Consider the following 23,665-nt stretch of genomic DNA (forward strand, 5'->3'; position numbering starts at 1 on the left):
CAATTAACAGATTTACCCAGTTTACTGTGCAGAGTTTTATCATATTGAACTTCAATTTCCCTGGTATAGACTGGAAATCGCTGAGGGCAGGGACTCTGGATGGGGAGGAATTTGTAAAATGTGTACAGGAGGGTTCGTTGGAACAATATGTAGACAGCCCGACTAGAGAGGGGGCTATACTGGACCTGGTACTGGGGAATGAGCCCGGTCAGGTCTTCAAAGTTTTGGTAGGGGAACATGTGGCAAATAGTGACCACAATTCTGTTAGCTTTAGGATAGTGATGGAAAAGGATGAGTGGTGTCCCAAGGGTAAGGTGTTGGATTGGGGGAAGGCTAACTTTAGTGGGATCAGGCAGAAATTGGCAGCTCTTGATTGGGAGAGGCTGTTTGAGGGTAAATCCACATCTGGTATGTGGCAGTCTTTTAAGGAACAGTTGTTAGGGCTACAGGACAAGCATGTGCCTGTAAAAAAGAAGGATAGGAAGGGTAGGATTAGAGAACCGTGGATAACCAGGGAAATTGAGGGACTGGTCAAAAAGAAAAGAGAGGCGTATGTTAGGTCCAAGCAGCTAAAAACGGAGGGAGCTCTGGAGGAGTACAAAGAAAGTAGGAAAGTACTCAAACGGGGAATTAGAAGAGCAAAAAGGGGTCACGAAATGTCCTTGGCAGACAGGATTAAGGAGAATCCCAAGGCATTTTATTCATACGTTAGGAACAAAAGGGTTGTTAGGGAAAAAAATCGGACCTCTCAGGGACAAAAGTGGGGACTTATGCTTGGAGCCCAAAGAAGTAGGGGAGATCCTAAATGAATACTTTGCGTCGGTATTCACAAAGGAGAGGGATGTGTTGACTGGGAGTGTCTCGGAGGGGAGTGTTGAACCGTTGGAGAAAATCTCCATTACAAAGGAGGAAGTGTTAGGTTTGTTAGAGAATATAAAGACTGACAAATCCCCAGGGCCTGATGGAATCTATCCAAGGCTGCTCAGGGAGACGAGGGGTGAAATCGTTGGGCCTCTGACGCAAATCTTTGTCTCGTCACTGGACGCAGGTGAGGTCCCAGAGGATTGGAGGATAGCCAATGTGGTCCCGTTATTTAAGAAGGGTAGGAAGGATAACCCGGGTAATTATAGGCCGGTGAGCTTGACGTCCGTGGTGGGGAAGTTGTTGGAGAAGATTCTTAGAGATGGGATGTATGCACATTTAGAAAGGAATAAACTCATTAACGATAGTCAGCATGGTTTTGTGAGAGGGAGGTCATGCCTCACTAACCTGGTGGTGTTTTTTGAAGAAGTGACCAAAATGGTTGACGAAGGAAGGGCCGTGGATGTTGTCTATATGGACGTTAGTAAAGCGTTTGACAAAGTCCCTCATGGTAGGCTAGTGAAAAAGGTTGGATCTCATGGGATAAAGGGGGAGGTGGCTAGATGGGTGGAGAACTGGCTTGGTCATAGAAGACAGAGGGTGGTAGTGGAAGGGTCTTTTTCCAGCTGGAGGCCTGTGACTAGTGGTGTTCCGCAGGGCTCTGTATTGGGACCTCTGCTGTTTGTGATTTATATAAATGATCTGGAAGAAGGAGTAACTGGGGTGATCAGTAAGTTTGCGGACGACACAAAACTGGCAGGACTTGCAGATAGTGAGGAACATTGTCAGAGGCTACAGAAGGATATAGATAGACTGGAAATTTGGGCAAAGAAATGGCAGATGGAGTTCAATCCTGATAAATGCGAAGTGAGGCATTTTGGTGGGAATAATGTAGGGAGGAGCTACACGATAAATGGAAGAACCATAAAGGGTGTAGAGACGCAGAGGGACCTGGGTGTGCAAGTCCACAGATCTTTGAAGGTGACGTCACAGGTGGAGAAGGTGGTGAAGAAGGCATATGACATGCTTGCCTTTATAGGACGGGGCATAGAGTATAAAAGTTGGGGTCTGATGTTGCAGATGTATAGAACGTTGGTTCGGCCGCATTTGGAATACTGCGTCCAGTTCTGGTCGCCACACTACCAGAAGGACGTGGAGGCTTTGGAGAGAGTACAGAGGAGGTTTACCAGGATGTTGCCTGGTATGGAGGGGCTTGGTTATGAGGAGAGATTGGGGGAAACTGGGGTTGTTCTCCTTGGAAAGACGGAGGATGAGGGGAGACTTAATAGAGGTGTATAAAATTATGAAAGGCATAGATAGGGTGAACGGTGGGAAGCTTTTCCCCGGGTCGGTGGTGACGTTCACGAGGGGTCATAGGTTCAAGGTGAAGGGGGGGGGGGGCGGGGGGAGGTTTAACACAGATATCAGAAGGACATATTTTACACAGAGGGTCGTGGGGGCCTGGAATGTGTTGCCGGGCAAGGTGGTGGAGGCGGACACACTGGGAACGTTTAAGACTTATCTAGACAGCTATATGAACGGAGTGGGAATGGAGGGATACAAAAGAGTGGTCTAGTTTGGACCAGGGAGCGGCGCGGGCTAATTGTTCTTTGTTTCTCGTTTCAAGGCTTCATTCTATGATCATCTTGCTGGTGCCAGTACAGAGCGAGACTGCGGATAGTTGGGAACCTGTCTCGGGGGCAGGGAATTCAGATGGTGTTCGTAAAGCAGAAGTGGAAATGAATAGGGTTGGGAAGCATTTTCTGATCAGGGCCAGTGTGATCTCCTGGACTCGTTTCGATCGCCTCAGGGGGTCGGAGAGGAATTTCCCAGATTTTTTTTCCCCCATATTGGCCCTGGGGTTTTCACTCTGGGTTTTCGCCTCTCCCTGGAGATCACATGGTCTGGAATGGGGGGGTGGGGGTGAGTTAATAGGTTGTGATGAACAAAGCATCGTAGCTGTGAGGGACAGCTCGGTGGATAGGATATTAGGATGTAGATAGGCTGGAAAATTGGGCGGGGATCCTGGATTCAGGATTCAATCCTGGACCGGGAAGCAGCGCGGGCTTGGAGGGCCGAAGGGCCTGTTCCTGTGCTGTATTGTTCCTTGTTCTTTGTTCTTGTTTGAAGTCAGCCATTCCTAAATCTACAATCTTAGTAACTACTTTATGTTTCTGTCTTTTAAACATTGAATTCAACCATATTATGGTCACTACTAATAATCCACTGTTATGTTAAGGAAGAAACATGGTTCATGACTAAATTAAATATGGTAGACAGTTGTAAAAACTAATCCTGAAAATTTTCATTACCTTTTAGTGTACCTTTAAGAGATTTTTAAAAAATATATATCATGCTCTCTGCAGCTCACAGCCTTAGCTGATGTCATTAATGTTGGGTTGTCTAAAAGGAGCCATTTTATTGCTCAATGTCTCAAAGGGGGGTGTTTATTTTTACGTTGGGAATTAGTTTTATGACTCTGCATTATCAGGAGGAAATGTTTGCAGGTAAGGTGACAGGAGCTCTTTTATTTTCAGTTCTGAGCTGCAGGTTTTAGTTTTTAGAAGGGACATCAAGCTGGAAGGAAGTGTCTCTCTCTATCCCCGTCCCTGGGTTTGGAAAATTCTGCTGGTTAGCTGAAAGCAAGGCTTCTTGCCTTCCTGCAGTAGAAAATCTGCTGTTGGTGGCTTAACCAGAGTCTCTCCCTGGTGTTCTGGGAAACTGTTCTAATTTCAAACTGTTCTGAGTGCATCAGGAGAACTGCAGCATTCATCCAAAGGACTCAGTTCCAGTATCACCTGAGCATTGGTCTTTGCTGTGCTAAACCTGTGGAAGGCTTTTGTTAATTGGTTTGATTGGGACATCTTAGTGATCTTTGTTAAGGGTAGTACATTATCGTGGTTGTTTTGTTTTTGTTTGCAATTGATAAAAGTTATTGCTAATTTTCTTTCCATACATGTTAACTATATTCTTAAATGAACTTTGTTTGATAAAAGCTTCCTAGTGGGTCATTTGAATCATACCCGAGGTGAAACATATGCACATCCTAGCCAAATTCAAGATGCAAAACCTATGATCCAGGCGGGCTCTGTAAAACACTTTGGAGTTTCTGACCTGAATCATAATAGTCTACTTATCCCAATCTATGTGGAAGTTAAAATTCCCCAGTAGAACCTTAACATGCTTGTCAAATCTCAACATTTATACAAGCTGCCACTTAACGATGCTGATTATCTGAAAAGAGAGCAGAAATAGCTATAGTTCATGTGGAGAAAAACAGAGTTAACCTTTCAGGTCTGTGATCTTTTATCAGAACTGGGAGTGAAAACAAGGTAGAGAATTACAAGAACAGAATTTCAATGTAAGCATGCCCGGAAGAGGGACCAGTAGGGTCCTAGGTATGTTTGCGTCCAAGCAGTTTACTACTTCGTTTTAAAACATGTTTGTGCAGGAAACATCTCTCTCATGCAGGAGTCAGTTGAAATTTTCTATGTTGGCTAAAACTCTTGTCAACTGTAAGAGTCAGATAATAGCCAAGCTGAGAAGAGAGAGAGATCTAGCTATAAGATGTATGTGTTAAAGATCAGAACCAAGAGAGTTCTGACCAGAGCTGGCTAAATTTAAGATGCTCGCCACGCCCATGTTGAACTGGGAGCTTGCAGCCATGGGAGTGTTGCCAGAACTAGTTCAAGAAATCTCAGACCTTATAAGAACCTTTAAAACAATCTTCAGACCAAATGGTAAATTTTCTGATTTCTGTATCTAACATGAATTTCTGGAGGTAAGCCAAAAGGGATGTAGAAGGAAATTTGAGTTGAGAAGTTCGGTACAGAATATAAGTAACTGTGTTCATTGTACTTTTAATATCTTTAATAGAACTGATTATTTAAGATGCACTGCAGCTATGAGTAATCATGTTTCAAATTTTCCGTAGCAAAAATTTACAGTGAACAAGGACTTTGTTCTTTTAGTAAATACCTGGGTTTTTAAATTTCAAACAAAAAAAATATTATCAGTCTCTACAGAGATTTGAGACCATAAATTGTCCAACCATTCAAGTTCAAATGTTACAAGGCTGCAGAATTTTGATCTGATGCAATGGTTGTGGCATTGTTTAGTTCTAGAACATGCTGCTTCATGTGAATCTAGCCTTGTGTTATTACTTCAGCAAGTTGGCACCACATTTTTAGGTTTGCTTGATGCTGTTCCTGCCATTTTCTCCTGCACTCTTCAATGAACCAGAGCGGTTCCTCTGGCCTGCTGATAATGGTAGAGTGAGGGACATGCCAGACCATTAATTTGAAGATTGTAGAATACATTTCTGCTGAATCTGATCATCCACAGCACCTCATGGATGTCCAGTCTTGAACTGTTAAATTTATTCTGAATCTAGGCCACTTAGCATGGTGGTCATGTCAGAATATGACGGATGCAATGCTCAGTGTGAAAATGGAACTTGGTCTCAACAAGGACTGTCTGGTGGTCATTCCTACCAACTGTCATGAACAGGCAGCAGAGAGCTGGAGACCAGTCCAGTTCTGGGGAAGCGAATCATGTCTGACCAAGGTACTAGTTGCTATAGACACTGCCTGTCAGGAGAAGCTGCCATGTGCTCTCTGTTCTATACTTGGTCCCCTGCTGGCAGAGGCTCATTCAACTCTGGCTCCTAGTCCGGGGATTCACCGATAACGCCAGGCCTGGCTTCAACTGGGGACAGGATTGAAGTTTGGAATGGCTGGTAATGGTAGGCATCAACCCAGGCTGTTTTATTTTGTGCCCGTCTCCCTCACACCCCAGAAGAACCTGGAGAGATATGGTATAGCATTATCTGTGGTCCTCTTCCATTAAATTCTGTTTAGTAACTTGGTACTTCAAACTACTATTTCTAAGATGGTGTCATGCTTGCAAGATGTTATTTATCCTGCTCAGTGAGGAATCAGACGTATACTCGGCATCTTCTAGTAAGACAAGGTCACCAAATCTGAGGTCCAGGAATGAGCTGCTTCCATCAGCTCATTTCTAAACAATGTCTGTGCTGGCTTGGCCACATTCATCAGATGGATTACAACCAAATACCCAAAGGCCTTCTATAAGGTCAATTCGCCATTGGGTCACGATCTGCTGAAAGGACACGCGCAAGCACAATAAGATGGCGGCAAATAACACTGACAACTGGAAGACAGTCACTGACAGTATGAGCTCTGGAGGCTGACTATTTGGAGAGGAACTGGAAGAGGCATGTGGAAACTGAAAGCTCAGCTGGCCAAGAAGAGGGCCCAGAGGCCAGAAATCCTACATCTTTGCAGCCACTGCAGCACAGTGGTTAGCAGTGCTGCCTCTCACTGCCAGAAACCCGGGTTCAATTCCAGCCTCCGCTCACTGTCTGTGCCGAGTCTGCACGGTCTCCTCGTGTCTGCATGGGTTCCCTCCCACAGTCCAAAGGTGTGTGGGTTAGGTTATCGGCAATGCTAAATTAACCCAAGTGTCAGAAGGATTAGCAGGGTAAGTATGAGGGTTTATGGGAATAGGGCCTGGGTGAGATTGTGGTCAGTGCAGACTGGGCCAAATGGCCTCCTTCTGCACTGTAGGGATTCTAAGATTCCTCTGCAGCAAATATAGCAGGGATTGCCATGCCGCAGTGGAGCTCCTGTACCACACCAGGGATGCTTACCAGAATTGACCACCATCCACAGCACAAACCATCAACTCAAGGCTTCCAACAATATCATAGCTGCCAAAGTTTCAGACTAAGACTCAATGCCAAATAGGATTTACAGGCTGGCACCATTAATTGATCTTATAATAGCTTATGTATTACGATTGCTAGTTTGTAAAGTTGAGGTTTAAGGAATGTAATTATTATTGTGCAGACGAACTTTCAGCTTCAGTTCAATAATAAAAGCTTTGGAAACAATTATTCCATCCCTGGATTAGGACAACACTGTTTCTAACCAGTTTTCTACAAAACTGCAACACAGTCCTAATTATAATCACAACTCTCAGCATGTTAAATTATAACTTAACATGGAATTTTTTCCTCCTAAAAACATCCTGCAAAGCAAAGCCTGAAGTATAAATTGTGAGAAAAGTGAAGTGAATCTGGTGATTAACTTGCTACCTCAATATTTATAATCCATTAAGTATTAAAAATTGAACGGTCAAGATTTGAAAGGCACCATACCCTGCAAGGTGCAATAAACAATGCTAACTTATTAATTAACCACAACATGACAGTATTTAAGTGTTAAATTGAGGAGAGACTAAACAAAGTCGAGTTGTATTTCCAGGAATTTAGAAGGGCTGATTTGAGTTTTTAGAGGAACTGTTAGCTTTTATCTACCCTATTTTTTGTTACTTGGGCAACCTAGAATTAGTGGACATAGTCTCCAAGAGTCAGTCCTACTCAGATGTTGTTTAGAAATGAGCTGATGGAATTAGCATATTCCCGGACTTCTGATTTGGTGACCTTGTCTTACCAGAAGGCGTCGAGTATACGTCTGATTCCTCAGAGTAGGAGTGAAATTTGTTCACAAAAGAGTGGTGCAAGTTGGAATTTCTTCCACAAATGGCAAATTGCGTTAGATCAATTGTTAATTTTAACCTGACACTGATAGATATTAGTTATCCAAATGTATTAAGGAATATGGGGTCAAGGCAGGGTACATGGAGTTGTGATTTCATTTGGCCTACTCTGATTCCGATGTTTTTATCCAATGACAGCCACAGTTCTTTCAGAACAAAATCTCAATCTTGGGACACCCAAGCAAGCCTTGTGTGATCAAAATGCTCAGAAAACATTTATTGCTTATTTTTGAAACCCTAAACAGAAAGCTGATAGCTTGTGAGAATCTCTTGGTCACCCAAATGTTAAAAAACACTGCTTATAAGCCTACTTTACACAACTGTAAAACAAAAACAGAAAACATTAAAGTTGAATGTTGATGGCATATTTACTTTAAGTATCCACTGGCTGAAAACGCAAACTGAAGGCTAGAGGCTCAAACCTAAATAAGTTGTATGATGAGCAAGCAAGCCCTCAGTTCTCCCCACTCCCATGTCATTGCTATGTACAGTGTCCTACACATGACAAAATATATACTCAACCCAATGGAGTGATTTAAATGTTTTCTTGAGTTTTTGACAGTTAGATTTAAATACCTTCACCTGCTCCATTATTTTGCCATCCAAGTGAAAGTGACCAAAAATACTAGCACAAATCCAAATGGCTCATGATAAATGAGCTCCATTATGTCAATGTCAATCAGCTTTGTTTCAGTACCAATTTCAGAGTTGCTCAAAAGTCCAAGGAAATTGTGCCACACTGAGTAAGTTTGTAGTTGCATCATTATTTCAAGGGAACTGCTTCTGCTGGAAATGAACCAAATACTTTGGATGTATGAGTCTCCGGAAATTTCTGGGCCAGTTTTGATTTCTGCAACTAGAAGCGACAGTTGTTCACATTAGCTACAATTTCTCTGGTGGTGGTCGGAAAGACCAACTTATTAAAGGCAAAGAATGGCATAGAACAAAAGATCAAACCAAGTGAATAATCAAAATTATATGTTGGCTATTGTTTAATGTAATTATAAATCATGGGCTCAATCAGATGATTGTAAAATTAGGGTTAATCATAGCTGAATTGTGACATTAGATCCTATGGCACTGTACTATTAGAAGCAACAAAATCGTAACTCAGTCATCAAAATAGCTAATAATAGCTAAAAGCAAAATATGAAAAAATTATGGATGAAATTTTGATGCATACAGCATTTGTTCCAACAGATCAACATATCTCTGAGCATGATCAATACATTTCTACTTTAGATTTGAAAATAATGGTGGCATTCTATATGAATGTGAAAGGTTTTTAAAGCACACCAATAATAAAACTAGTAATAATTTAAAAAACTTAAAACTCACAGCCAAAATTAATTAATAATGCCGGCAAATATGCCTCAAGTTAATTACCTGATGGATGACATATATTGCATACTGAAGCTGTTGGCGCTGCAAGAATGGATGAAGATAATACAGAAGATGGCGCAAATGTGTCTCCCTGTTTCGATGAGGAACAATGATTGCTGTTTTATATTGAGCTTTGCAGTGTGGGGGAGTGTATCGTCCACCAACTTGAACATATGGATTTTTTCTTGCAATTTTGCTCATAACTGGAATTTTCTGAAAGCTGATAGTCAGTGGTCCAACTGTAAATGTTGACAGCAGATCAGTCTAGTGTACATGCTTAAAATAATAGACATGAAAAAAAATCCTCAATTATAGCAGAACAATAGTTCTCCTTGCATTTAAAACGCAACAGTGGAAGAAAACGAGGTCCAAAGTCAAAGGTCTAGCTAGCTTTAGGTCGTTCAAGACACTTCAGCAGAATAGGTTTGACAGTAAACTGAATTTTTTAGCTGCTGTTTTCTGAATGCGGTGCTACTTTAAAAGCTCACGAGGAAATTAGAGCAGTAGTAGTATTGGAATACCATGGCGAACAAAATTTGTAAAATATTGCAACCAAAAATATGTTTACAGGTCAGCGAGCAGTTTGCCAGTACAAATATGTACCTCTACATCTAGTAAGATCATTTGCCACAGTACCAAAGCTGTGTCACAGAAACATCAGCTACAGGTTCGCAACCAAATGCCATATATCAAACGAAAAAAACATCAAGCAGAAACGGGGGTGGGATTTTACTGTCTTGCTCGGCCTGAAACCGTAAAATCCCACCTAAGGTCAACGGACCTTTCCATATTCCGTCCCTTGCCTGTTCCAATTCCTGTGGTGTGAGGGGCAGTACAATTCCAGACTAAGTGTTTCTTCATGAGGAGGGAGTAGCTCATTCCAATAAAAACCAAGTTTGACTGCTCTGCAAAAATGCAACACCCAATTCTTTTCAATCCAGCACCAATAATGCCTGCCTGCAGGTCAAGTATTTAAAAGTTTCAGAGCATTCTGGGACATTCTGGTGACATAAACTACTTTATAAATGCAAATTAGAAGTTATACTGTATTTCTGAAAAGAGACACATGACATTTTTCATCTTTCACTCATCAGGGCAACTACAGGAATGCCAAATTTTAAACAATCACAGCAATTTATACTATAGGAGCAAAGGGTGCTGACTAGCTGCCAAGTTGACTCATAATGGCAGAGGCACTGCCAAGGAGAAAGCAATGCGAATGCCTCCCCAAGCAATTTAAAAAGGCTTGAACAGATCTCATTTGTTTGCAGAGAATGGGTCCCTGCATATGAACATATGTTGCTTCTAGCAAGCGGAAGTTAAGAATTCAACTAATCATCTTAAATTGGTTGGTAGTGCTGCTATTTGCGCACTCAGGATTGTTCAGCAAATGCTGTCCAATCAGATTTAACAGTCAATGTCCCATTTTGTTTTTTGCAAGCTCCCTAGCACTGTGGACGTACTTATGTAGGTGGACTGCAGCAGTTTAAGACGGAAGCTCATTACCACCTTCTCAAGGGCAGTTAGGACTGGGCAATCAATACTGATCTAGAGAGAATGAACTTAAAAAGCACATGCTGGTTGAGTACAGTCTTAATAGCTGCACTACCAATATTACAATCAAACATGCTGTTTGATTCAATTAACCAATCATTGGACATACGGCATCACACTAGGATTGAAATTCATACATGACATTGCTCAGTTGTGTGGTAGGCAGACTAACACTAACTGGATTTTGTCATCAGTTCCAAAAAAACATTGGGAGGGGGACATTTTGTCCATAACTGGTTCTACAATATAGTATTGTTCTGGTTTCTCTTGGGACATACTTCAGTCTCAAGACTTTTCCAATAAGCCTGACTAGAATCTCAAACTTGGGATAAATTGTTCTACAAGTATCAAAAATAAATTTCTGCATTCAGGATAGGCAAGATAAAAGGTAAAGTCACTTAAGTCCCAGATGACTTTAGGGTTTTCTCCTTTTGAAAGGGGAGAGCTGATTTAACCTGGGAATCACCACATCTCAGCAAAGGGCAAGATTGAGAAGGTGGGGCCTTCACGAATAACTTAAGTGGGTACGGGAATTGGACCCCCTGCTGTTGGTGTCGCTCTGCATCACAAACTAGCTGTCTAGCCAACTGAGCTAACCGACTCCCAGGAGTTCCAAATAGCGGAACAACCAGAGATCACAATACTTTTGGAGCTGCTAAAACTTTTTGGATAGGTTACTGATTGTTGTATGCGTAAGCAACTCTACATTTATATCTCCAGTCAAAAAAAAAAGTGAAATTCAACCACAGAAGGGCCACAATTCAGTTGACAAAGGATTATCCACCTGTTCTACATCCCATCAGATCTACCTTTCCATTGATTTAGAAACGGAAAGCTGGGCAGGTATATAATAGGCAGCGATTCTCCAGTGCCCAAATTATGGTACCAAATTTGAATTTTACCCCTAAGAATACAACGTTTGAAACTGGAAGGTGTGTGTATGTGTGTTCTATAATGCATCCCCTTGCTCTGAAATGCAAATGCAAAAGTTTAAAACTGGATAATTTATTATTTGGGAGAGCCAGCAACTATTCCATTCAAATAATTGTGCAATATAACTAACAATGTGTCAATACATTCAGTATTCCAAAGCTGTTTCAAGTTAAACGTCCTATGATCAAGAAGCCAGGCCTTCAACTGAATTCACTGATTTTCCTACTTATTTTTGATACTTGTACCATCATTGGTAAATCTAACATCTTAGATAGGTAGCACAGCCAATCCCATGAAACTGATCACATATTGCAATGCTTTAGAAAAACATTTATATTCTCACTTTAGACTTCAGGAAATTAAAATTCCAGCATTTCTTTGGTTTCTAAAGATGCACTGGACTAATAACACTAAATGTAACTTCACTTGCTCAGTGGATCTGTGACTGGTATTCAAAACACAAAACTAGATTAACTGCAGTTTTGGTTACAACTGCTATGCAGTTGTTTTTATTTTGGCATATACCATATGCATGGATCTCGACCAGCAAAGTCTTGTTGGATTAAGTCAGGGTCAGGTTGGTAGAAACATTTTTTTTTAAAATCACTTGCAAATTTGTCATGTTCTCATTCAAAATGACCATCAACTGCACAAACTTGCATTATTGGGAGCCCCTCGGCACCTAACTGCTACTTAATCATTATGAAAGCAATTAAACAATTCCCCACTACTAACAATTCAAAGCAAACTTCAATGGAAATTAGTGGGGTGCATAACCAAGTAGGAATTTTGACTTTCTACAAAAAAATGGAATCAAGGGACAAATGTTTTCAATATGAATAGGGGAAAATTAATCTTGCCCTTTTCAATCTAAGTAAAATAATGACAAAAGCAAAAGAGGGGATTAGGTTTGTTCCAGAATCTAATTAGTAAGCAAATGTATTACAACAGGTTGAGGCTGCCTCCAGATATGCCAAAGGAAAATTAGTTCAGCCTAGCTTTCAAAACAACTTGCATTTCCATAACACTAGTTTATAGCAACTTTGCAAGATTAGTGCATTCACCAAACCAGAAGAAACACAGGGGGCAAAAGCATTGTTCAAAGAGGAAGATCTTCAGGGGGCTTCTGAAAGCTGGAAGAAAGTGACAAGATAAAGGTGCTCAGGAAATTGTGTGCAATTTGACCGAAGTAGTCCCTCAGGATCAAGGATGATTCTGATGCTCGATCCGCTGAGTGGGCAGATGGTGCTTGAAGAGTTGGATAGATGGGGTGTTTGAAGGAGATGTATATTGAAAGTCCCTATAATAAACAATGCCATGCGAATTATAGTTGTACAAAGTATCACACATTATACACTTTGCTAATACATTAGTACTAATGGAGGATATTTATCAAACATTCACACAAACATCAGGTTTGATCCTCATTCTTTGCAGTCCAATTAGGTCTCCTAAATATTGTGGAAACCATACCTTTTGGAGGGAGGCAGTCATAAAAATGCCTCAAATACAGGTGGCAAGTTGAGACTTTAATAGTTTTTAATGATCCTCTGTCTAAAATAAAGATTCACTCATTTTGCTCTGAGCACTTGGGAGTTAAGAGTGGGGGAATGAGGTATTGCTGTGTCTTGTTTTTCTTTACAATGTACACAGATCAGTCAGGACAGTTGTAGTGGTGACACATCTGTGTGCTATCAGTTCTACTATCAGTGCTATCAGCACTAAAATTTTAGTTTAAAAAGCAGAGACGCAGGGCCAGGTGATGTGTTGTTGCAGCATGATGTGGGAGCTGATGGACCCCACTGTGGTTCCTCGTGACCACATCTATAGCAAGTGTTGGTTGCTTGAGGAACTCCAGCTCGGAGCTGATGAGCTGGGGTTTGAGCTTTGAACACTGCGACATATCAAGGAGAGGGGGAATTACCTGGACAATGCTTCAGGAGGCAGTCACACCCCTTAGAATAACTACATCAAATTCGGTCAGTGGTCAGGGACAGGAGGGTATGACTGAGAGCGAAGCAGGTAGAGGGGTCCAGGAGGTAGTGTTGAAGAAGCCTTAGCCTTTGAGCTTATCTAACAGGTTTGAGATTCTTGTTCCGTGTGGATGAGTGCAGGGGCTGTCAGGAGGATGAGTATCCTAACCATAGCACTGTGGTTCAGGGACCCACTCAAGAGGGGGGAGAAAAGAGAAATTTAGTTTTAATTGGGGATAGTATAGTCAATTGGAATAGACATTGTTCTCTGTGGCCAGGAGGCTGTATTGCCTGCCTGGTGCCCAGGTTCAGACCATTTCATCTGGACTGCAGAGAAATTCGGAGCAGATGGAGAAAGATTCAGTTGTCGTGGTCCACATGGGTAGAAAAATGAAAGAGCTTCTGCTAAGGGAATGTGAGCAGCTAGGAACTAAATTAAAAAGCAGAACTGAAAAGGTAATAATCTCTGGATTACCACCTAAGCCACGAGTTAATTGGCACAGGGTCAACAAGATTAAAGAGATAAATGTATGACTGAAAAATTGCTGTGGGAGAAGTGGGTTTGAATTCATGGGACTTTGGGAAGGAGGGAGCTGTTCCAATGGGACGGGCTCCACCTGAATCACGCTGGGTGGGACCAGAGTCCTGGCAAGTCACATAACTAGGAGTGTAGATAGGGCTTTAAACTAAATAGTGGGGGTAAGGGATGTCAACTGCATGGGAAATTATGAAAGAAGCTAAAGGGAAGGAGAGCTCAGGAGAGGTTATTAAAGTATCCAGGACAAATAATAGGACAGTGTTTGGAAAAGGTTAGGAATCTAACTTCAGGCACAGCAGATAAGAGGACGACTATGAAAAGGTGGGGGGGGGGGGGGGGGGGGGGGGTCAACGCAGAACTGAGGGTGTTGTATTTGAATGTGCATAGTATGAGAAATAAGGTAAATGAGTTGGTAGCGCAGATTGAAATTGGCGGTTTCGATATTATGGGCATCAGAGAGACATGGCTGCAAGGTGATCATGGCTGGGAGATAAATATCCAAGGATACACATCCTATCAATAAGACAGGCAAGTGGCAGAGGGGGTGGGCTTGCCTTGTAAGTAAGAAATTAAATTAAATTGATAGCAAGAAGTGATATAGGGTTAGAAGATGTAGAATGTGTGTGGGCAGAGTTGAGGAACCGCAAAGGTAAAAAGACCCGTGATGGGAGTTATGTACAGGCCTCTGAGCAGTAGTCAGGCTGTGGGGCACAAAATACACCAGGAGATAGAAAAGGTGCATAAGGGAGGAAAAATTTAAATATGAGGCTAGCCAATAATATAAAAGAAGATTGCAAGAGGTTTTCTTTCGATATATAAAGGGTAAGAGAGAGGCAAGAGTGGACATCAGACCGCTGGAAAATGACACTGGAGAAACAGTAATAGGGAACAAAGAAATGGCTGAGGAACTGAATAGATATTTTGCGTAAGTCTTCACGGTGGAAGACACCAGTAACATACCAAATATTCAAGAGAATAGGCAGAGGTGAGTGTGGTGAACATTAGGGGAAGGTGCTGGGAAGCTGAAAGGTCTGAAGGTTGATAAATCACCTGGAAGAGATGGACTACACCCCAGAGTTCTGAATGAGACAACTGAAGAGATTGTGGCAGCATTAGTGGTGATCTTTCAGCAATCACTAGAGTCAGGGAAGATCCCAGAAGGTTGGAAAATCACTAATGCAACACTCCTGTTTAAGAAGAGAGGGAGGCAAAAGAGGGAAACTACAGGCGAGTTAGCCGGACCTTGGTCGTTGGTAGGATTTTAAGTCCATTATTAAGGATGAGATTTTGGAGTGATGGGAGTTATGTACTTGGAAGTGCATGATAAAATAGGGCAAAGTCAGCATGGTTTCATCAAGGGGAGGTCATGCCTGATAAATCTGTTAGAATTCTTTAAGGAAGTAATGAGCAGGTTAGACAATGGAGAGCCTATGGATGTTATCTACTTGGATTTCCAGAAAGTCTTTTTGACACGGTGCCACACAGGGGGCTGCTGAATAAGATAAAAGCCCATGGTGTTAGAGGCAAGGTACGAGCATGGATAGAAGATTGGTTGACTAGCAGAAGGCAGAGAGTGTGGATAAAGGGTTCCTTTTCAGGATGGCAGTCGATGGCCCACAGGGATCACTGTTGGGAGCACAACTTTTCACTTTATACATCAATGATCTAGATGAAGGAACTGAGGGCATTGTGTTTAGTTTACAGATAATACAAAGATAGTTGGAGGGACAGGTAGTACTGAGGTGGCGGGTCCTTGTGCATGAGATGCAAAAACCCAGTCTGCAGGTGCAACAGGTGATCAAGAAGGCAAATGGGATGTTGGCCTATATCGCAAGGGGGATAGAATATAAAAGCAGAGATGTCTTGCTGCATCTGTACAGGGCATTGGTGAGGTCGCAGCTGGAATACTGTGTGCAGTATTGGTCCCCTTATTTGCAGAAGGATATATTGGCCTTGGAGGGAGTGCAGAGAAGGTTCACCAGGTTGATACCAGAGATGAGGGGTGCTGATTATGAGGAGAGACTGAGCAGATTGGGTTTGTATTCGTTGGAATTTAGAAGGCTGAGGGGGGATCTTATAGAGACCTATAAGATACTGAAGGGGCTGGATAGGGTAGAGGTGGAGAGATTCTTTCCACTTCGAAAGGAAACTAGAATTAGAGGGCACAGCCTCAAAATAAAGGGGGGTCAGTTTAGGACAGAGTTGAGGAGGAACTTCTTCTCTCAGAGGGTGGTGAATCTCTGGAATTCTCTGCCCACTGAAGTGGTGGAGACTACCTCGTTGAATATGTTTAAATCACGGATAGATGGATTCCTGATCGGTAAGGGAATTAGGGGTTATAGGGATCAGGCGGGTAAGTGGAACTGATCCACTTCAGATCAGCCATGATCTTATTGAATGGCAGGGCAGGCTCGAGGGGCTAGATGGCCTACTCCTGCTCCTATTTCTTATGTTCTTAATGGCACAATTGGACAGGTTAGGAGAGTGGGCAAAAAGTGGCAAATGGAATACAACCTGGGAAAGTGTGGGGTTATGCATTTTGGTAGAAAGAATAGAGGTATAGACTATTTTCTAAATGGGAAAAGAATTCAGAAATGCTAAAGCACCTGGGAGTCCTAGTTCAGGACTCTCTTAAGATTAACTTGCTGGTTGAGTTAGTTAGAAAGACAAATGCAATGTTTGCATTCATTCCAAGAGGACTAGAATACAAAAGCAGGGATGTACTGCTGAGGCTTTATAAGGCTCTGGTCAGACCACATTTGGAATATTTTGAACAATTTTGTGCCCTGTATCTAAGGAAGAACATGCTGGCCTTGGAGAGGGTCCAGAAGAGGTTCACGAGAATGATCCTGGGAATGAAACGCTTGACGCAAGGGCAGCATTTGAGGACTCTGGGTCTGTACTCAATGGAGTTTAGAAGGGTGAGGGGGGAGTCTCATTGAAACTTAGAGTACTGAAGGCCCGGATAGAGTGGTTGTGGAGAAGATGTTTCCATTAGTAGGACAGACTAGGATCCGAGGGCACATCCTCAGAGTAAAGGGACGATCCTTTAGAACCGAGATGAGAAGGAATTTCTTCAGCTAGAGGGTGTTGAATCTGTGGAATTCATTGCCACAGAGGGCTGTGGAGGCCAATTCATTGATTGTATGTAAGACAGAGATAGATAGGCTCTTGATTGGTAAGGAAATCAAAGGTTATGGGAAAAAGGCAGGAGAATGGGGTTGAGAAACTTATCAGCCATGATTGAATGGCACAGCAGACTCGATGGGCCGAATAGCCTGATTCTGCTCCTATATACAGACTCTAAACTCTGGTCGAGTTTACACATCTGTAATAGTCCACATCAGACCGATCTGCACAAAAACTTGAAAACGTTTCAACCATATAAAATAGGTGTTTCCTTGGTTTCCCATTTCTCAATTGTCATTTCTCAAGATTTACATGATTTGAGATTGTTTGAACAGTCTACTCACATTGTTCATTATAATCAATAAGTTTTGCAACTACATCCAAAGTTTGTATTTTGCAGATTACAATGGTCAAAACTCAATACGTCACATGACAGATTCTGGACAACGACAGAAAACCACACTATTTCAAGATTGTCTTTGCTTTGTGTATTATTAATTACATTTTTGAGTGGGAGAGATTAATACACATAAGCCCAAGAAATTGAAAGGATCCATCTTCATGTTATTTCTCCTATTTATGACACTGCTACTGACTTCAAAAGAGTCAGGGAAAGTCCCAGAGGATTGGAAAATCGCTGTTGTAACCCCACTGTTCAAGAAGGGAACAAGAAAAAAGATGGAAAATTATAGGCCAATTAGCCTAACCTCAGTTGTTGGCAAAATTCTAGAATCCATCGTTAAGGATGAGATTTCTAAATTCTTGGAAGTGCAGGGTCGGATTAAGACAAGTCAGCATGGATTTAGTAAGGGGAGGTCGTGCCTGACAAACCTGTTAGAGTTCTTTGAAGAGATAACAAATAGGTTAGACCAAGGAGAGCCAATGGATGTTATCTATCTTGACTTCCAAAAGGCCTTTGACAAGGTGCCTCACGGGAGACTGCTGAGTAAAATAAGGGCCCATGGTATTCGAGGCAAGGTACTAACATGGATTGACGATTGGCTGTCAGACAGAAGGCAGAGAGTTGGGATAAAAGGTTCTTTCTCAGAATGGCAACCGGTGACAAGTGGTGTCCCGCAGGGTTCAGTGTTGGGGCCACAGCTGTTCTCTTTATATATTAACGATCTAGATGACGGGACTGGGAGCATTCTGGCCAAGTTTGCCGATGATACAAAGATAGGTGGAGGGGCAGGTAGTATTGAGGAGGTGGGGAGGCTGCAGAAAGATTTAGACAGTTTAGGAGAGTGGTCCAAGAAGTGGCTGATGAAATTCAACGTGGGCAAGTGCGAAGTCGTACACTTTGGAAAAAAGAATAGAGGCATGGACTATTTTCTAAACGGTGACAAAATTCATAATGCTAAAGTGCAAAGGGACTTGGGAGTCCTAGTCCAGGATTCTCTAAAGGTAAACTTGCAGGTTGAGTCCGTAATTAAGAAAGCAAATGTAATGTTGTCATTTATCTCAAGAGGCTTGGAATACAAAAGCAGGGATGTACTTCTGAGGCTTTATAAAGCACTGGTTAGGCCCCATTTGGAGTACTGTGAGCAATTTTGGGCCCCACACCTCAGGAAGGACATACTGGCACTGGAGCGGGTCCAGCGGAGATTCACACGGATGATCCCAGGAATGGTAGGCCTGACATACGATGAACGTCTGAGGATCGTGGGATTATATTCATTGGAGTTTAGGAGGTTGAGGGGAGATCTGATAGAAACTTACAAGATAATGAACGGCTTAGATAGGATGGACGTAGGGAAGTTGTTTCCATTAACAGGGGAGACTAGGACGCGGGGGCACAGCCTTAGAATAAAAGGGAGTCACTTTAGAACAGAGATGAGGAGAAATTTCTTCAGCCAGAGAGTGGTGGGTCTGTGGAATTCATTGCCACAGAGGGCTGTGGAGGCCGAGACGTTGAGCGTCTTCAAGACAGAAATTGATAAATTCTTGATTTCTCGAGGAATTAAGGGCTATGGGGAGAGAGCGGGTAAATGGAGTTGAAATCAACCATGATTGAATGGTGGAGTGGACTCGATGGGCCGAATGGCCTTACTTCCGCTCCTATGTCTTATGGTCTTATCTTTCCCACAGGCTTCTCTAGCCCCTCTCCAATAAAGAGCAAATTAACTTGCATTTACAGAGTATCCTTCACAACCTCAGAATGTCCCAAAGTGCTGCACAGACAATTAAGTATTTTGATTTGTCACCATTGATCTGCTGCAGGGATACAAAGCAGCCAAACTGTACACAGCAAGGTCCTATAGCAATGTTAAGCGACCAGATAATCTCTTTTTGTGACATTGGGCGAGAGTAACTAAACATGCAAGGGTAGCAGAATCATTTAGGATCTCAGGGAATGGTCGGCCATGGCCTTTTGCAAGTCAACCCAGACTCAGGTAAGAGTCCCAATGCTCAAGATTATGAACTATGACCAATGGTAGAACCAGCACATTTTTACTGCATTGGTGACTTATGAGTTCAGGATAAGGAATGGGAAACTCCTACAAGTAACTGAAGAGGAAAGTGTACAACTATAGAGCAGAGAGAAATGACTAGAGATCTTGCCCTTAGTCAGGTCACTACAAATAAGTGTTGGCCTTGGACATAAAGACAACTTACTAGTTTTAACAGTGTCATGGGACTTCTTACACTCAGCCAACAGGGCTTAATGGGTTGCAACTTCCTATGGGCCGCAATCAGTATTGGATTGCCACTCTGAATCATAGAATCCCTACAGCGCAGAAGGAGGCCATTCAGCCCATCGAGTCTGGACCAACAACAATCCCACCCAGGCCCCATTCCTGTAACCCCACAAATTTGCCCCGCTAATCCCTCTAACCTATGCGTCCCAGGACACTAAGGGCAATTTAGCAAGGCCAATGCACCTCACCCACACATCTTTGGGCTGTGGGAGGACACCGATGCAGACATGGGGAGAACATGCAAACTCTACACAGACAGTGACCCAAGTCAGGAATCAAACCCAGGTCCCTGGAGCTGTGAGGTAGCAGTGCGAACCACTGTACCACCATACCACCCCTTTTTCAAAATGGGATGAGATCCTGCAGAGTGAATATAAGGAGTTTGCACTGACAATAACTATCACTAAAGTTGTGCCAATCCTATTTTTCCAGAACTTAGAATCACAGAATCCCTATGGAACGATTACCTACATGGATTTTCTTCTGTACCTGTTTCACCGAACCTTCGGGGATGGAATTGCTGTGGGGGGTTACTTGTCTGAGTCTTTACAGTAAGTACCCAAAAGTTAGTAAATATTTTAATTCCAACTTGTTCTAGTTGATTATCAGTGTAACCATTTTGCAACTACCTGAAGTTTGCAATTTAAATCACATTTTCAGATGGTTCACAGCGTACAGCTATTGCCCAGAGGAAGCTGACGCTTCCTCTCGGCAATTGTGTGCAAATGTCTACCTGTGAATTTCCATGGGGGATTTCCCAGCGCATGTTTGGGGTATCTCACTGGGGAGCTCAGAAATTTATCGTTAATATAATTTTCCAACGAAAAGATTGACACCTTCCAACAGTACAGCACCGTTCAGCACCACTGAGCCAAATGCCAGCCTAGATTAGACTGGACTAAAGCTCAAGATAAACCAGTTTGCTTTGCTGCACTGGTCTCTATTTCGCTTAAAGGAAGTCTCCTCTCAGTGACACCGGCGTTAACCTTCTGGACATTGCTTTCAGCAAAGTGCAGGAGGGATTCCCTTGATCCCTGCCCTACTCCAGGTTAATATTCCCCTCTCTGAGAGCTGAAGCCAGCCTCGAAGCTGCACCGAGAGGAGGACTGACAGCTCTGAATAGTTTGAGGAGCAGAGTGTTTTCCTACTCTGAGTGATACCAATGAGAACATGTTCGTTCCCACCCCCCCCCCCCCCCGGAACCCTCCCGCGTGCCAGGGCTGCGGCTGAAGCTCTGTCAAGAAGCACGGACCAACTGGCCGAGTTCAGTCTTACCGAGCAGCGGCGACTCGTCCGGACAGCCGCTTAAAGTTTGCCGATCCGGGCTGGGGGTGAGCAGGCTGAGGTTGGAGTAAACATCGTGGGTTTTGGAGTAATCCCAGTGCTCCACAGGGTCTTCCTCGTACAGGGAGCTGGTGAAGGAGCCGGGCTGGCTGCGGCGGTACAGGAACAGCACGAACGCCAGCTGGAGGAAGGCCAGCAGGAGCAGAGTGCAGGGCCGGTTCGGGGAGCACAGGCGGCTCATCCTCCCCATCGCTTCCAGCAGCCACATAACGGCAACGGGAAGCCAGCTTACCTCCCAGCTTCACAACCGCAATTCATCCCGGTGGCCGCCTGCCTCACTGCCGACAGCAGCGAACAAGTGAGTCAAAGGCGCAAACATGACGGACGCCCCCGAGCCGCCCGCTTTCCGCACTGCTGCCGGGGGGGCGGTTAGCACAGCGCGAGCCACTCCCCCACAGCTCGAGCTACTCCCCGAGCCGCGCAATGCCACGCCCCCATCCCTTCCCAGCCACGGGCCATCCTCACCAATCCAGCGCGAGCCACGCCCCCACAGCACGATGCCACGCCCCCACAGCTCGAGCTACTCCCCCTGCCGCGCGATGCCACGGGCCATCCTCACCAATCCAGCGCGAGCCACGCCCCCACAGCGCGATGCCACGCCCCCACAGCGAGAGCCACGCCCCCCAACCGTGCTCAACTGCAGGCAATCCTCACCAAGATGTGGAGATGCCGGCGTTGGACTGGGGTAAACACAGTAAGAAGTCTCACAACACCAGGTTAAAGTCCAACAGGTTTATTTGGTAGCAAAAGCCACTAGCTTTCGGAGCGCTGCTCCTTCGTCAGGTAAGTGGGAGTTCTGTTCACAAACAAGGCATATAAAGACACAAACTCAATTTACAAAATAATGGTTGGAATGCGAGTCTTTACAGTTAATCAAGTCTTAAAGGTACAGGCAATGTGAGTGGAGAGAGGGTTAAGCAAAGACATGTGTATTGTCTCCAGCCAGGACAGTCAGTGAGATTTTTGCAAACCCAGGCAAGTCGTGGGGGTTACAGATAGTGTGACATGAACCCAAGATCCCGGTTGAGGCCGCCCTCATGTGTGTGGAACCTGGCTATCAGGTCTCTGCTCAGCGACTCTGCGCTGTCGTGTGTCATGAAGGCCGCCTTAGAGAAAGCTTACCTGAAAATCAGAGGCCGAATGCCCGTGACTGTTCGACAATCACCAGGCAAGACTGTTCTTTTTCTGTTGGGGAACACTTCAGCAGTCACGGGCATTCGGCCTCTGATCGTCGGGTAAGCGTTCGCCAAGGCGGCCTTCACAACACACGACAGCGCAGAGTCGCTGAGCAGAGACTGATAGCCAAGCTCCGCACACATGAGGATGGCCTCAACCGGGATCTTGGGTTCATGTCACACTATCTGTAACCCCCACGACTTGCCTGGGCTTGCAAAATGTCACTAACTGTCCTGGCTGGAGACAATACACATCTCTTTAACCTGTGCTTAACCCTCTCTCCACTCACATTGTCTGTACCTTTAAGACTTGATTACCTGTAAAGACTCGCATTCCAACCATTATTTTGTAAATTGAGTTTGTGTCTTTATATGCCCTGTTTGTGAACAGAACTCCCACTCATGATGAAGGAGCAGTGCTCCGAAAGCTAGTGGCTTTTGCTACCAAATAAACCTGTTGGACTTTAACCTGGTGTTGTGAGACTTCTTACTGCAATCCTCACCAACCCAGCGCAAGCCGTTCCCGCCGATCGAGCCGCTCCGTCCCCCCGCGTGGGCTACTCCAACTGGCACACCACGAGCTGGTGCTACGCCACACGTGCTGCTTTGTCCCCGAGTGCGCAGTAATTTGCTTTTGTCTGTTGTATGCACCTTTTTTCTATTTCGTTTTATTCCCTATCTCTCTCATCATCCAGTTGCTCTGAATTGCCCCAACCTTGTCCCTACACATCAACGGTGGATAAAAGCATCTCCTTTGCAGCCAGTTCAATGCCTACCAATCTTCAGCTACAATTTACCCGGCAGACCTATTCTCACTCACTGAAATTGAGTATATTCCGAGTATACTCCCTTTGAGTATATTTACCTTTGATTGCTCTTTGTCCCTTTCCTCAACCATATGATACTATTACAGTTCCACAAATGTTCTCCCAGTGACACCCGACTTACCTGCCCATCTCATTCCCCAGAACCAGATTCAGCAATGCCTCCTCAAAAATACAGCTTACCACCACCTCCTCAAGGAGAATTAGAGATGGGAAATCAATGCTGGCCTAGCCAGCAATGTCCACATTCCATCAATGAATTAAAACAAGGCAGGCTGATGGAATGGATGGACAAGTGGCTGATTAAATATAATACAGAGAAGTGTAAAGTGATTCATTTTGGCAGGAAGAATGGAAAAGGCAATGCTAGACAGTACGATCCTAAAGGGTGTACAGGAAGAGGGACGCTGGGATATATGTTCACAGTGGCCTCATTCCATGCTGTAACCATGCTATGATGAATCCCACTGGCTCTTCACTCTGTGCGTTGATGGTTCTATGGGTGCAAATATGGGGCCTTCTGCCTGTTAGAATAAAATGATGAAGACAAACCCCCTAGTGTATTTTGTCTGAGAGTCCTCACCTATTTGAAATGGTGTGTGCTGGCCATCAATCATAAATAGGGTATTGATGACCTCTGATTTAGCAATGATATGCTGCTACTTGCAAG

At 43.7% G+C, this 23,665-nt stretch overlaps 1 protein-coding gene across 3 annotated transcripts in view; it reads right to left on the reverse strand.

The window, feature by feature from the left end:
• LOC144499633 (beta-1,4-galactosyltransferase 3-like) overlaps window positions 1-21,317 on the reverse strand; it is a 41,236-nt gene extending 19,919 nt beyond the window's left edge. For all 3 annotated transcript variants that reach the window (XM_078221809.1, XM_078221808.1, XM_078221810.1), the window contains exons 1-2: window positions 20,928-21,317; window positions 8,830-9,065 (exon numbers count right to left, since the gene is read on the reverse strand). In XM_078221809.1, the coding sequence (XP_078077935.1) occupies window positions 8,830-9,065; window positions 20,928-21,204 (513 nt within the window). In that variant the 5' untranslated portion in view covers window positions 21,205-21,317. The remainder of the gene's footprint in view (window positions 1-8,829; window positions 9,066-20,927) is intronic.
• Window positions 21,318-23,665: the final 2,348 nt, after the last annotated feature.

Source organism: Mustelus asterias, chromosome 10, assembly GCF_964213995.1.
Source record: "Mustelus asterias chromosome 10, sMusAst1.hap1.1, whole genome shotgun sequence".
In the NCBI taxonomy this organism is placed as follows: Eukaryota; Metazoa; Chordata; class Chondrichthyes; order Carcharhiniformes; family Triakidae; genus Mustelus; species Mustelus asterias.